This window comes from Nannobrachium achirus, assembly GCF_963921795.1.
Source record: "Nannobrachium achirus genome assembly, chromosome: 3".
Classification (NCBI taxonomy): Eukaryota; Metazoa; Chordata; class Actinopteri; order Myctophiformes; family Myctophidae; genus Nannobrachium; species Nannobrachium achirus.
Window position 1 is genome coordinate 51,493,374 of NC_137812.1, and position 16,094 is coordinate 51,509,467.

The 16,094-nt window shown below is 44.1% G+C and overlaps 1 protein-coding gene across 5 annotated transcripts in view; it reads right to left on the reverse strand.

Annotated features, from left to right (window-relative positions):
* The window catches only part of lrba (LPS-responsive vesicle trafficking, beach and anchor containing), a 359,744-nt gene that overhangs the window by 113,251 nt on the left and 230,399 nt on the right, over positions 1-16,094 (reverse strand). For all 5 annotated transcript variants that reach the window (XM_080722061.1, XM_080722063.1, XM_080722062.1 and 2 more), the window contains 2 exons: positions 4,559-4,676; positions 4,111-4,213 (listed from right to left, as the gene is read on the reverse strand). In XM_080722061.1, coding sequence (XP_080578187.1) covers positions 4,111-4,213; positions 4,559-4,676 — 221 coding nt within the window. The remainder of the gene's footprint in view (positions 1-4,110; positions 4,214-4,558; positions 4,677-16,094) is intronic.

A 16,094-nucleotide genomic window follows, 5' to 3' on the forward strand; every position in this document is an offset into this window, starting at 1 on the left:
TTTTCACACTGTTCCTCAGGAATTACCAGCAAGGTCAAAAGAATCAGATTGCTTGGCTGGAGCTACCAGCCAGCTACCAACAAATCCCTTTCTCATCTGATTAAACACACCGCCTATATTAAAGTCACACTATGCTTATAGGCTACATATTATAGTATTATATATATTATATTCAGAATAAACTGACACATCTTAAGTATTCTCTGATGTGTCCGATAATGAATATAATATACTGTATAATTCTTCTTATCATCTTACTTGCAATTTCCTCTCTGTTTAACATTGTTTCCCTTCCCATTCTGTATTGTGCTATTAAATAAAGCATTCATTATTGTAACACATTTGGTCTTCATTCATCTTGGGGTTAATGGGATAACTCTTTACTACAACATGGTGCAGTATTTAACAGCAACTAGGCTGTGGCAAAGGCCCTGCTGCACATGAACCACAGTGTGGTAGGATGCACCACCATGAAATTCCTCAAAGTTTTGCAGACAAATTTCAACTGAAATGAAATTGAACCTCCAATACGCAAAACTAGAAAAAATCAGCACAGAGGTGGTTGGGATTAGGAGCAACCTTGCCACAGAAGGAGATATAAACGGAGCAGAGTAGCGTCTGTGACACACTGACTGAAGAGGAGTTTAGATAGCTGGTTATGCTTTGTGTCAATCACTGATGACAACTTTGAATCTCCAATGTATATAGCGCCCAGTACCCAAAGACGCGTTACATGGGGGCAAGAGAAAACAAAACAAAAAAAACGACTTTATTAGAGAATAATATTCATGGACCATTGCATATTATTACCTTAAAAAATTAACTTTATATTTGTCATGACATGGATAAGAGCAGACAACAGTAATGTTATTAACGTTATGATTATGGGTAAGGAGATATTGCTGGCCACACTAATGCCAAAAATATTAGTCTACTCTACTGTACATTTACATTCAGTGCTTTGTTTCATCTCCTTGTGACATGTTCCTGTGAACTGTTGACATTTGGTTTGGAAGCAGAAACGGATCCTACATTGTCTAGCACCATACTTGTTTAATTAATGCTTTTAAAACACTTCGTTGTCCATGAAGCTCATACTTATTTATCCATATTTGGAACACTGGCAGTAGTTTACATGACTAGTTGAAATTAACTTGAGTTTTGATTATAACCAATGTTATCCACATCACTTTTCATTTTAAAGTAATAACATGAATGAAACCAATAAAAACGATAAATAACCAACTAAACGCAACATGAATATTTGATATGGCGAAATAAGGTGCAATAGACTAGTCTTTTCATTGCTTTGATTAGAGTTAGTTGATTGATTTGAAATTTGAACACAGCATACAATATGAATGTATAACTGGTATAGTGCAATAACAATGATACACAATTATTTTGATGATAATGATGACAATTTTCTGGAGCATGTAAGTAAGATATAAGATGATGCACACAGCCATGGTTTCTACACAACTGCAAATCTGCAGATGTCACCTGTGGTCTCCACATCTGCTTCCATTACCAGCACCCACGCATTATAAGACCCTGGACTGGTTCTACATTGCCTTGAAATATACGTAGACAAAGCGGTCATGTTTGTAGGTTAGTACAAAAAATGTTTTGTTGCTGTTTGTTGCATTAGGTTAGGCTTCTCAGCGTTTATCAAGGAACTTGCAACTGTGCAGACGTGTTTTAAAGTGAAATACCCCTGGCTTCCTGTTTATTCTATACTCTTATTCTTTTGTCTACTGTCATCTTGCTCTGGCATGCACTCCACCTCATACAGATAATGCACGTTTGTGCTTCTGGTGTGAAAGCCCAGTAGAGCTGTGTAAAGGGAGAGCTGAGGCAGGGAATCCTGCCTTACAGCCCATAGCCACTGTTTGTTTCACAAAAAAACAGGATAAACTAGAAGCAGTGCTCTTCCGAGCACAGGTCTCCACCAGGCCACACAAATCGGCCTGTTATAGCGCCACCATGAGGCTGATTTAAAAAATGTGGGGCAGAGGTTCTGAATTAGCATCCAGGGAGTGTGTGTGCTCAGTTTGGCAGCGATCGGGCCAACGGCGCCGGAGATTAGCTGGTAACAACCAGGCCACACAAATCGGCCTGTTATAGCGCCACCATGAGGCTGATTTGAAAAATGTGGGGCAGAGGTTCTAGATTGGCATCCAGGGTGTGTGTGTGCTCAGTTTGGCAGCGATCGGGCCAACGGTGACTGAGATTAGCTGTTCACAAACTGCGAGGACGCACGGACGCACGCACGGACGCACGGACGGACGGACGGACGGACGGACGGACGGAGGGGAAAACATACTCTCCCTCAGCCTTCGGCTGGTGGAGACAATAAATGGAGTGGATGGTGTTTGTGTGAAGCCAATTAGGCAGTAGTGCGCAACAGAAAGGGAGATAAGGGAATAGAAAGGAGAGACCGGGGGTAGTGAGTTGCCCGCGCGCTTGTGTTTGCTTGTGCATGAAAGTGCAAAGAGAGAAAGACAAGGTGGATAGAGAGGCTTCACGTTTTAAGGCAGGGGTCTTCAACAGGGGGTCCGGGACCCCTAGGGGGTCCTCAAAGTTACTACTTGGGGTCCTCCAAATCTTTGTGTGATAGAAACTTTTTTTTTCTCCTTTTATAATTACCACTTGAACCCTAGCGTCCATATTCTGAGAACTTTAGACAAAAATAGCAGATCTACAAGCTCACAACGCCTCGCAGGCTATTTTTGGCAAAGAGCTTTGGTGTAGAGGGGAAAAAGAGCAGACTAAGTACAGAGTGAAAGGTCAAGTTTATTAACACAACTCGTGCCTCTTAATCTGAAGGTTGCTTGTTGCCTTGGTGCCGCGCCGTTTCCTCCGTCGGCCGCCGCTATTATTTTGAAGGGCTGGAAGGGGGTTGTTTTTGTTTTTTTGGATTATCACTTGACGGCAACGATTACGTCATCTAGTCACATGACAGTGTGAGCCGAGAAGAGAAAGATGGCTGCGCCCTGCCGTGTGTATTGTTTACATCAGATCTGGTGCAAAATGGCTCAAAATGGCTCTTTTGGATTAAATGAAGTATCTTTATGGGCCTCTCCATTGACTTAACATGGAGGAGCTTCACTTCGCGTGCACGCCCAACGTGCGTTTTAAACAAATCGCGGACATTACCGATGCGGCCGCGACCGGGGCGACATTATGTAAGTATTAATACATTTACTGTAAATACAGTAAGATTGACGGTGAGCGCTGTCAACGGCGTCATGTAGTCACCGATTTGAATGACGGTGAGGATCGTCTACAGCAGCAGAACAGTTAAGTATCAACGGTTCAAGTGGTTAAATATCTGAAAACACAAATTGACATGAATCCAAAATACACTGATGGTTCTGCTGTCAAACAATGAAACTATATAGAATCTATGATAAGGTTGTGGGGGTCCCTGCTTCATCTCTCTCTCAACTAAGGGGTCCTTGGCCTGAAAACATTTGAAGACCCCTGTTTTAAGGTGTAAAGTTAACCATTCTGCTCTCTTTCTCCAGCACTTCTTTTCCATCTGACACTAGACTTTCTACTACACTACACTCACCATCAGACACGTCATTTTTATCCCCTTTTTCAATCTCTTGCCTGTTGTCTTCCCATGGCTGGTTAATATCTGTACCAGTGCAGAACAGTGCAGAATGAGATGTGAGATGCTGAGTGTTACACTCAAGTCCATCAAGTTGGTTCTGTATCAACTGACAAAAACTTATGATTGAGGAAGGAAGAAAAACCCATACAGAGTGGAACTGTGCGTGGCAGTGACCTACAGTGGGTGCTTAGAATTAGAGCCCTGCAAGGCCGTCAGCACCCGACCAGGCCCGTCTCGAACACCAAGGGCCAGGGCCAGGCCGGAGTTTTGGGCAAGTGCAGGGCTCTGGTTAGAGTACCGTATAGTAACTTAGGTTGCAGATTTGATCCCCATAACATAAAGCGGGAGTCAGTAGCATGTGTACTGCTGAAATGGCATTGAGCTGTACCCAACTCATGGTCATGGGACTTTCACTTATTCACTCAAAACATAAGAATGTACGTGTGTACGCGCGTGTGTGTATGTGTGCTTGTTTCTCTGTCTCTCACCTGGTCTGTGGAAGGCCAAAATTCGTGCCCACACCGACACGAGGAAGACAGTGGACTACCTTCTTGACTGTGGCCACGTCTGGCAAGTTGAACATGACTGCCGCTGTATGAGTGTGTGTGTGTGTGTGAGAGTGTGAGTGTGTGTGTGTGTGTGTGTGTGTGTGTGTGTGAGTGTGAGAGAGAGAGAGAGAGAGAGAGAGAGAGAGAATGAGAGAGAGATGAGTGAGTGAGATTTCAGTTAAAATTCACATAGACATGAAACTACAATACGGTAGTTTAACAGATTTTGCGGGCATGTCTTTACATTGTATCAATTGCATAAGGGACATAGATACAATACAGGGACATAGATTAGGTGGTAATATTGGCTAAACTAATCTACCCCCATCGATTTCCATTCAAAATGTCTCTACACAATTCTATGCTATTCTATACAGAATCAACTTACTTCTGTTGGCCATGAAGATCTCCAGGGCCGTGTTCTGCAGCAGGTACCGTCTGGAGAAGACTGCACGGATCTCTGTGAAAAGCCATTTCCCATGGAGACCCTCCGTATAGGCCAGAATCTGTGTGATGATACGATAGGAAGAGAAAAATAAATAAACAAAGAAAAGGGAATAGACCAGGGGTCTTCAACGTTGTCAGGCCAAGGACCCCTTAGTTGAGAGAGAGATGAAGCAGGGACCCCCCCCCCCCCCCCCCCCCCCACCGCCCCCCAACAACCTTTTCATAGATTCCATATAGTTTGACAATCATCAGTGTATTTTCGATTCATGTCAATTTTGTTTTCAGATATTTAACCGTCAATACTTAATAAACTTGACCTTTCACTCTGTACTTAGCGTGCTCTTTTTCCCCTCTACACCAAACCTCTTTGCTGAAAATATGCTAAATAATGCTATTATTTGGCTAAAGTTCTCAGAATATGGACGCTAGGGTTCAAATCGTTAATATAAAAAAGGAGGAAAAAAGGTTTCTATCACACACAGATTTGGAGGACACCATGTACTAACTCTGAGGACCCCCTTGGGATCCCGGACCCCCTGTTGAAGACCCCTGGAATAGACACAGAATGAACAAAGCGAAGGGGGAACAAATCATAAGAAACCAGAGAAGGGAGGAGAGCGGAGACAGGAGAGAGGAAGGCGAGCCAAAGAGGAGGGAGGGGAAGGCCACGCTAGTTCATTTATCATGCTGTGATGGCGCGTCGTCCTGAACGCTACGATTAATGCTTTGTATTGATCAGCCCCCATGAAAAAGAGATTCCTTTAACAAGAGAATGAGAGCCGTTCAGCCCAGGGGAGTGATGGAGCAGGGCAAGGGGAAGCGTTCAGTTCACTAAAACCTAATCAGTATTACAGACGAGAACAGATATCCGGGGCACATCAGGAAGGTACAATTCAAGATTGATAACAGAGACTCGTGAGCATGTGCCCATTATCCGGTCCTCTAGGATCACAGTCTATTTCTGAGTGCCGTCGATTTTGACCTTGTACTGCTATGCTGTACTGTCTATTGTTTGCTTGTAAAGTGGGTATTCAGTGAATTGAAGCTTGTTTTACAAATGGTAAATGGTAAATGGTGCATTTATATAGCGCTTTTAATCCAAAGCGCTTTACATAGATTGTGCATTACATTCACCCATTCACACACACATTCATACACCGGTGGCGGAGGAAGCCATGCAAGGCACCAACCTACTCACCGGGAGCAATTAGGGGTTCAGAGTCTTGCCCAAGGACCCTTCGACATTAACTCAGGGGGAGCCCGGATTCGAACTGGGAACCCTTCGGGATTTATACCCTTCGTGCTCTAATACCAGTTTCTCTACCCCTGAGCTATGCCGCCACGGTTGCATTTGTAAGTCATTGTGATAGGATAATTTAGCATAGGAGCGAAATAACTATTAGTACACAAATAATAGTCAAGTGAACCTAATTCACCTTTAATGGTGTATTGCGGTGTCTTGACTCTAAGGAAATATGAAAGGGATCAAGACGAGGTTAACAGCAGCTAAGTTTATGCTAAGTAGCCTATTAGACATCCTTTTTTCTATAATTCCTAGCAGGTCATTGACTCTCAGGTTAAGCAGTATTATGTTATCTAGCTCCAGAGCTAAAAAACTTAAGATGAGGAGAGCCTAATCGGCCCCTGTGGAAATTGCGCTGGGGGCTTCAGAGAGAGTAACATGTTCTGATGGCTGTCATAGTGCCTGACAGACCCAGATGCTTGGCCCTGCCCCTGTGATTCATACTTCGGCTAATCCGGCATTTAGCCTTGGTACCAACCCACTTAACATTGCTTTGGTGGCTTTTGGTGGCCCTCTCTGTTTTGTTTCAAAGGATTTACAGATGGGGTGGGACGGTGTTAAGAGACGTGGAATTGAGGGTGGGAAAAAGGGTCAGTTGAAGCTGTCACATAGTGGTTCAGACGCTGCAGTATTCAAAAATATTCAAATGTGAGCTAGCGAGCTATAGGACCTAGCATCAACTTCAAGGGGCTCATTAAGGGAAGGCTGACATGATGGTGGAGGCCACCAGCTGAGGACAGTCTCTCTTCTTTCCCTTGCTCTCTCTCTCTTTCTCTCTGAGGAATACAACCTGCCTGCATCACAGACTCACTTCAAAGTCTCTGGAGTTCAATTAAATGTGGATTAGTGGCTTGGAGGAGCACCATGTCTGCGGCGCTGCCTTAGCACCAGTCTGCTAGCCTTCTTTAAACGGGGGACCCAGGACGACCGGCCGTACCACACAATGTGCCGTTAGCCTGTAGCTATGGCAACCCTGTCACCAAACCCCTCAACACTCTCGTAACGGCAGCTTTAGATGGTAAATAAATAAATGGCTGGGCTGCAACAATATTTATCTAGTGAATATCGAATAATCTAGAAGCGTTTAAATAGAACCTATTAACATATTAAGCTTATTTATATAGGCTCATCAGTGAATTTAAGATTTAAGCGTTATTTTATATTTGTTGACAACGGTGTCAAAGATAGAACGAGACGTCACACCATTGAAAGTAATAGCTGAGAACTGTTATTTGATGTACACAAATAAATCAGTGATCAGAACTTGAATTAAGACAGAACAGAATGGCAACACAAATGATCATTTTCTTAGCTTATACTCTTCATTGAGTAATAGCAATTAGAGTGCTGCAATATTTAACAAAGTGTATCCAAGCCAGTTTCTGACATAACATTTGAGTTCTGAAGACAGACAGAGGATCAATTGGATTTATCTTTTCCGTGTGACGACAGGGTGGGCAATCAGCTCACTCGTCAACCAACCATCCAAATCCTAGTACATGTCAGCCCCTGACCTTCACATTTCAACACCAATTTCAGTAGAAGCACAGCTTCTTCCTTGCATGAGATGAACAACTCTCATTTTCAACTGTACAGTACTCACAAGTAAAATGACCTTTCACCTCTGAAAAGGTAAGATGTTGACTTATTTCACCCCTGGCAGTCTATGCGCAGAGCTCACCGCAGACATCACGTTTTTTTGCTCGGGCCAAAATTGATGAAGCGCGTTCTCCAATTCCATAGAGAGATGACAGTACTGCAAGCTGGCCGGGCCGGGCCAGGGATATCATATTTTCCGCCAGACTGATGCGTCCCTGGGAACGTTGTAAATAACATTTTCAAGCATCATTCCCGCACCCATCGCCAGCACCCTTTCCCTTGCAGATGAAAAAGCTGCGCTGGGTGACAAGGGAATGCGATAAATGAGCCACGTTCAAATCCTCTGGCCGTTCTGGCCACAGGCGGACAAATTACAGTTGTGTAGAGGTTATTGTCCAAGCCGGGAGTTATGGCTGCCACCGCTTTCTCGATGATGGATAGTAATGGTGGAACTGGATAAGCTGGTGTACCTGAAAGGTGGCGTTCGAAAATGGCTGACTTATTGCCAAAAATAAATAAAAAATAAGAAGAAATAAATGGAACTGAAATTGAGTAAAATCTGAAAGTCAAAAAACTAAAATGATTGCATTTTGAAAGGACAAGCTATTCAATGAGTTAAGGCCTTGACATGACTCAACTTTGTTATCCAATGTGATTTCTGAATAAACATAAAAGTGCATAAAGATGAATCACATACGATACTGAAACGTTTGTCATACAAAAGCAGACAGGCAAATGGAACTAGGCTGTTGAGCTTCTAAATGCCAAACATGAAGATTAAATGCTAGAACCTACAGGAGGGGTTCTTCAAAGGGAGATGGCGAGCTAATGCACCCTCTTGATTGGTTGAATATAAAGCACAGTGATCCATTGATTCCACTCTCACTTCAGATGAATTTCAAAGTAAGGGTGCAGCCAAACAGAAAACAAAGGCGCTGCTCTCTGATCTGAAGGTTTCTCTCGCCTCTCTCGTGTCTGTCTCTCTCTCTCTCACTCTCTCTCTCTCTCCCGTGAGCATTTCAACCTGTTTGTGCGCTGGGCTGCTGCTCATTTCTGAAGCACTGTCGTTTGTCTCTGTCAGACGCCCAAACGACGACAGAATGAAGAAGGACACATGAAGAGAGACTGGGTGACTGTGGCTACGGTGCGTGTACGCACACACAAACATACACACACACACTCACACAGACGCAAGCACGCATGCACACACGCAGACACACACACACACACACACACACACACACACACACACACACACACACACACACACACACACACACACACACACACACACACACACACACACACACACACACACACACACACACACACACACACACTCACATAAAGAACAGTACCAATCTAACCAAACCACCCTCAGCAGCACAACACACGGGCATACACACAAAGCATATCCAAACGAGCAGGAAAACACAAATACACATTCAAAAGCACACAGATGCTCACACCTGCAAACGTCCACCACGGTATTGTAAAAATAAACATGGTTACAAACCCTTCTCCATCACCTGCTTTGTTTCCAAAACCCACACCCGGGTCCCCGTTTACCTTGCTGGGTGACACGGCCGAAGCACATAGTCGGACATGGTGACAAGACCTGATGATATTTAATTGAAACTGCCCTGAAAGAAGGGGGAGGTGGAGGGCTGGGCAACGGAGCAAGTATCAGAACAGCGCACTTCAAGATAAATGAGGCTCTCAGCAGCCATCCCTGCTGGTCAGGCCGGGCCAGTGAGTGTGTCTGGGCTGATAAGACCCTCCAACTGAAGAACAGATGAAGCGCTGCCCGTTAGGAAGCCAGGCAAAATCCCAGTTGCATACAACAGTGGTTCTCAACCTGTGGGTCGGGAACCCCCCCAGGCGGGGTCCCCAAATTATTTTGAGGGGTCCCCAGATGAGATGATTAACTTAATGCGAAACATTGTTTTCTCACTCAACAGTGAACAAAGCAACATAACGTTTAAGTGTATAGAGGGTATCTGCACATGTCTAAAGTGACAATTTAAGGACTTTTTAAAACATCTAAAATGACAAATTATATATTGGTCAAAATGTCAAATATTAGCGTTGTGAGCATGTAGATCTGCTATTTTCACAATAGAACCGTGTTATACAAAATGTAATTCCTCAACTCTTAGTGCTTTTCAGGCTGGGGGTCCCCAGATAAAATATGATTATTTTGGGAGTCGCGGCCTGAAAAGGTTGAGGACCACTGCCATATAAAACATGTGGTAGAGTCCAAAACAGCATGCAATCGGACTGAGACAAGAGCCAAAGGCTGAACACGGCGGTCTTACTGTTTGGTAAAATGCCATGCCGGCATCTTTGAAGGAAAATTAGGTGATTGAAGTTCAATTTGTTGCCTGTTATTAAGCATTTCCGCATGGCTGCCTCAGTTAAAGGATAATGGATGAGGGATTTATTATTACCTTTTGGTCAAATGAAGTGGTGTGGGAGATAAGGTGATGAAATTAATGAGCGGGAGGAAGAGAGGTGATCAATCAACATCAAAACGGGGGGACGAGGGAGACGCAGCGTTTGGGAGGACTTGATAGAATTCACAGCTGAAGAGGGGAAAAAAGAAAAGGCTGTGGACTTATCAGTGTGTGGAATTGCTTTTTGTTGGGTTGCATTTTCCCAAAGCAATCCTCAGTGAAACCCTCCCAGCCCTACCTACACACACACACACACACACACACACACACACACACGCGCACACACGCACGCGCACACACACACACACACACACACGTGCACAAGCACAAGCACGCACACACATACACATGTAACCTAACATATGCTGCAAAACAGAAACCCAAACCACACCAAATCACTTTTATATGCAAATATGAGCCTCATTTGATGCAGAGGTCCAAGGCCTTTGTGGAAAAAGTGCTCTCCCTAAATGCATATACAGTGTCCATTACACAAATGAATAACATTCTCTCATACAGTACAAGAATGGCGTTTATGTTTCCACATACAGCAGGCTGCATTTCAGAGATATTTTCTGCTGTTTCTCCTTCTCACTTCAATGAGCAGAGAATCAAATCACCTCCAACAGGCTGAGACGGCTGCCTTGCAGCACATTCTGCTTCCCTGTAGGAGCAGCAAAGGAAAATGAAAGCATAGACTAACACAAGCTGACATTTAGGGCCTGTTTGAAACTCTCATCTGGTGCCGGCGCACATCGGCCATTGGTTTATAACCCTTGAGGGCTGTGCAATTAATGGTGTGTAATCGCATTTCGTAAATTGAGCTTCCAAAATTGACATAATCATGTGGGATACTGCTACAGTGGCAATCGTAATGAAATGTCTCATTTCACAGAGAACACCTGTCCATGATAAAATGTGTCAATATTTTTAAACATACTTTTTCCCCGCCACAAATAATCGAGAACACCATTATAAACTGGATCTCAATATCCGAGATCCGGACCAACATAATCCTGCCTCTCTAACATCCAATCAGCAATAATTCCCCATTCACGCCCCCCATTACACCCTCACCCCACCCTCTCTCTTCCAGTTTGGCACACCAGGCCTTGTCACCACACAGTCTGTAAATGAGTTCATCGGACTAACGAGGAGACAGAGGACCCCGGACACACTAACGAGGGGTCTGTTCGGTTGCCTGTGCTTCTGGACCAATCACAGCCCTTGACAGTGCTGACATGGAGCCAGTCCCGTCAGCCCCCCAACCCTATGCCACCCCACACAAATATCAGCCCCCTGGAGCCAATTAAGACTGATTTTGTTGTTGAGATTGACTGATACAGGGAGTAAAACACAACTAGAGAGAGACAGAGAGAAGATGATAAGAGATAAAGAGATTACTGCAAAAATGGCAAGCAAGAGATGGGTTGACATGAGTTAGAGTAGAACAATGCTTTGAGAGAGAAAGAAAGAGAGAGAGATATGATGGTAAGACAGTAGGACTAGGGAAAGTGTGTGTGTGCGTGACTATGGTGGTGGTATGTGTGTGTGTGTGTGTGTGTGTGTGTGTGTGTGTGTGTGTGTGTGTGTGGGGGGGGGGGGTCGGGGGGCATCCTCATCCAAGAAGGAAAGAATGTACCCCCTCACTACAGAGGTAAAGATCACGAGACCTTGGTAAAGTCCAGCCACATGATGGTACTTTCACACTCCACCAGACATCTTCCAGCCTCTGTGGCTCCATGATCCCTGAAGTAGCTGTGTAACCACTGTCTAGCCACTGCTACTGTGGCTGGTGAACCATGGAAGCCTTAACACGTAAAGACTCAGACCCCCAAACCCCAGTTCAAATTAACTCAAGACAACCAATTAAACATACTACATCAAATCTATTTAATAATGTATGATAGCTATGATAGGAGCACGTTACGTACACAGGTAGCTGTGTACTTAGTACAGTATGGCACACCAGGGCAAGGACCACTTGCAGGTTGAGAAGACACTTAACTCTGAACTAAGTAAGATCTGCACATGGCTTAACGACAACAAATTATCAATTCACCTGGGAAAAACGGAGTCCATCCTCTTTGGAACAAATCATAACCTCAAAAAGGTCGATAACTTCACAATCAAAGTGGGTGACAAGGTCATAACACGAAAAAACGAAATCTCTTACTTAGGATGTATCCTGGAAGCTAATCTTTCCAGTGAAAAGATGACTTCTAAAGTAATAAATAAAATCAACCAACGAACTCGTTTCCTACAGAGGATAGCCCCGATGGTCAATTTTAACACACTGAAGACCATAGCTGGTGCAATAATCCAGCCCCTCTTTGACTACGGAGTCCACGTATGGTATCGTGACGCCCCACAAGCCCTGAAAACTAAACTCCAAACAGCCCAAAATAAACTAATTAGGGTCCTGCTTAGCCTTCCCTATCAGACTCACCTCACCGCTACTCACCAATTAAGAGTGGGGTGGCTCAGAGTAGATGACAGAGTACAGCAGCTTGCAATGGGCCTGGTGTACAAGATACACTACACCACTATGATACCCAAGTACCTGTCAAAATACTTTATAAACATTAAGGATGTCCATAATTACAACACCAGAGGCAGCGCCACAGATCACTTTCAACCCAGAGTCAAAACCAACAAAGGGTCAAACTCTTTTTTCTGCTATACCACCAAAATGTGGAAAGCCTTACCGAAGGCCATAAAGGAGTGTGGATCACTTGCATCCTTTAAAATTGCCCTGAAAAGCCACTTACAGGCAGCAGCCGTTCGCAACTGGTAATAATGAACCTAGCCCCAACCCTACCCTCCCCTGCCCCTTCTTTGTATATACTGTTTGTTTAAGAATTACTGTCTTTGTTTTGTTTTTCTTTACATATCTACTGCATAGTACTGTGTTCTATCTGTCTGTCATTCAATGTTATATGAGATACTTAAATGGTTTCCAGTGGAAATAAGCTTAGTCTTTTCATGGATCTCCTTTTAGTAGACCTTGTACCAGTGAACTGTACCGTCATGAAACTGTACCTTTTCCTATGCAAACTTCTAATAAAGTCTTCAATCAATCAATCAAACGGTACTGTATACAGGTCTGTACAAAAACAAATGAAAATACAATTTGCAAAGAATGGAGACAATGCTACTGCAACTGCTTCTGCTTATATACACCCGAGAAGATCTGTGTCGAGGTATGATTGATAGGCACAATTGTTCCACCGTCATGTAACTAATTCAAGCTGTAATCACTGGTCACACATTGGAGCCTATCTGCCTCCAGGGAAGTAAAACAAACTACAAGGCCCGAAAAAATAAACACGGCTAAGAAGCCGCTGGAGTGTGAGAGAATTAAAGGAAAATAAACAGGCCTGGCGCTTGTAGCGAGTGTAAAGTTATGAAGCCTAAAGGCTCAAGAGCACTCCAGAAACGTTGCTAGGTTGAAGGCAGTGCTCCCTGAAGAGAAGCCCCCCCCCCCCCCTCTCTTCTCTTTTGAAAAGGATCTTTTTGGGGCACTTAGCTTGAATTTAGCCTAATAAGGATTAAACCCTTCTTTAGCTCTCTGCTCTGTTTGCTAACAGGTTAGCCTTTTCACTTATCGTCCTGCTTGGGTGCTTAGCCTTTTTTAAAGCGCGAACAAAAAAAAGCTAAAAATGAAAAGGCGGGGGGGGGGGGGGGGGGGGTTCTGTGGGTTTAAGTAAAATGCTGCCATGGTCTCAGGGTTAATTGGTAGAGAAGGGAAGCTTTTAAAGCACCAATTCATTAAACATTTAGCCTGCAGGAACAAAGGCCTCCGGAGTAACTTGACAGACAATAAGACACCTTATTATCTGTCAGAAGTACGCACTGTTTTTTTTAACACACAAATGAGTTATTTATGGGTGCAAGGCCCACTGTCCTGTCAACACCAGTAACCACCAACCCCAGTGGAACACATTTTCCCTTCAACGACGAGGGAAAGTGTAACTTATTTCTGCAGTTACAGAGATAAGGATCAGAGATGCCAGAAGGTGCAGACTACCGCCCCCCCCCACCCTCCTCCCCCCTTGCTTTTTCAAACTCCATTCAAGGCCTGTGATTTTTCTTCCCCTCCCTCACAGTTTAGACTTAGGCGGTTTAACCTTGGGGTCCAGAGAGGGCATAGCGAGTGGTTCAGGGGTGATGGCTGACATAAAGGAGGGATAAGGAGACATAAGTGAGGGGCAGAGGAGCGTGAAATGCAGTGGACGTGTATATAAAACGAGGAGACCGTTCGCTCCCTACCTGCTAGCACTGATGCTCCTTTAGTGTGGCGGAATCTGCAACTACAAACTATATTTAAGCACTGTGACAATGACCGAAAGGGTTTTGTGCAGCCTGTTGTGGCATGCTTCACATTGTGCACCTGGAATAGATTTGGTTGGAACGTATTTGAATTGAATTGGCCTACATCAATGTTAGGGATGCATTTGTGGCTTGGACAGTTAATGCATAGTTCACATAGGCACAGATGCGGTCATTGGGTTTGGGTTTGAATCTGGCTCATGACAACTGCATAGTGTAACACATCATTCCATCTGCACTTCTTTTGCCTCTATACTGCACTGACTAAAACTCACAAAACACCTTGAGATATTTCTTTAAAATAACAACAATCTTGCATTAGCTACTTGTTTAATGGCAAAAGGCATGCCAAGGCATCTCAGAGCTGAGAAGCTGGGGTGTGAGACTGCTAGAGAGCACCTGTTAAGATGGAGGTGAAAGGAACTAGGACACATTCCTTGATTTGTCAAGCTCATCAGCAAACACTAGTGTCATGAAAGGAAAAGAGAAAAAAATATGGATGGTTTTCAGCCTTTCAGTAGTATCGAGAAAATCAGAAAGACAGCCCAATGCTACTGCTCTGGAGTCGTTGAAGACTCAATGGCAGCGGCCCCACTCCCCCTCCCCTTATTTCCCTCATAAGCTGCCATGGCAAACATCAGACAGGTTAAGATCGCTGACCGGCTCCTATCGCATTCTCCCCGCTTTCCACTCAATCTCCTGCAGCCCTTTTGCCTTTTTTGTGTTGGCTGGGACATTTTTTCGGGCTGTTCCAGAGGTTCATTGGAGTAAATTCTTCTCTAATCCGGCTATTGTCGCCAGCTTAAGTTGGTGTGGGGTGCAAAAGCAGACCCTCTCAGGGGGAATTTGGGGCTGGCTTGTTGGGAGAAGAGTCAGGAGGAAAGAGAAGGCAGAAAGAAAGGCTCATCCGGGCCTGTGGGGTAAATTTGTGTGGATCTGAAGGTGACTCGTTTGGAGCTATAGGTTAGACACCACCTTAATAACCTGGCAAGCTGTATGAGAATGTAACATCCATACTTTGCAGGCCAGAGGGTTGTGTGGGTATTAAATGAGTGAAAGGTCTCTCTGTTCACAGTGTTTAGTTCCCTCCTTTACTCCTTGCAAAGAAATCAATTAAATATTGGATTGAGCTGCCAGCATTTCAATGTGCAATGTTATTTAACTCGGGCCAAATGTTCCATTTCAAATAGATTGATTAAATATGACTGTGACAACTGGTGTGAAGCTAATGTAACTTGGACCATTAAATGGAATATGCAGATGAGAATCTTTGTTAGGAGGAGGAAGGGGATATGCATGGTCTCATTGAGACGGTAAGAAAAGCAAGATGAACAATAATGCAATTGAGAAAAGTCACCACATTAATCTTCTGGCTTCAGTCTGCACTGTGCAAAAGACTCCTCCCTCCTCCACTCCTTTGTAAACCTTTATCTTTTAAGGGAAATCTGACAGACCGACGCTGCAATTTAACAGTACCATGTCGCACTCTCACACAGATGCACGCGCATCCTGAACTGGGAGCTGCCCAGTGCAACCTCACATTTCTATGGTATTGTAATTGTATTTTTTATTGGGTCTGTTCCTACTGTCTTCCCTCTATAGGAGACAAATAAACCCCTGTGATGCTTTGGTCCCCTATAAAGGGGTCTTGGATGACTGGTTATGCCATAGCGTGTCCCTATGGATCTGCTGTTGCAACCAGACTGGATGGGTCATTAACTATAATGGCAGAGGATAGCTGCAGGAGTCAGCAAAGTGACATTCTGCTTGCACCAGTCAGACACTAG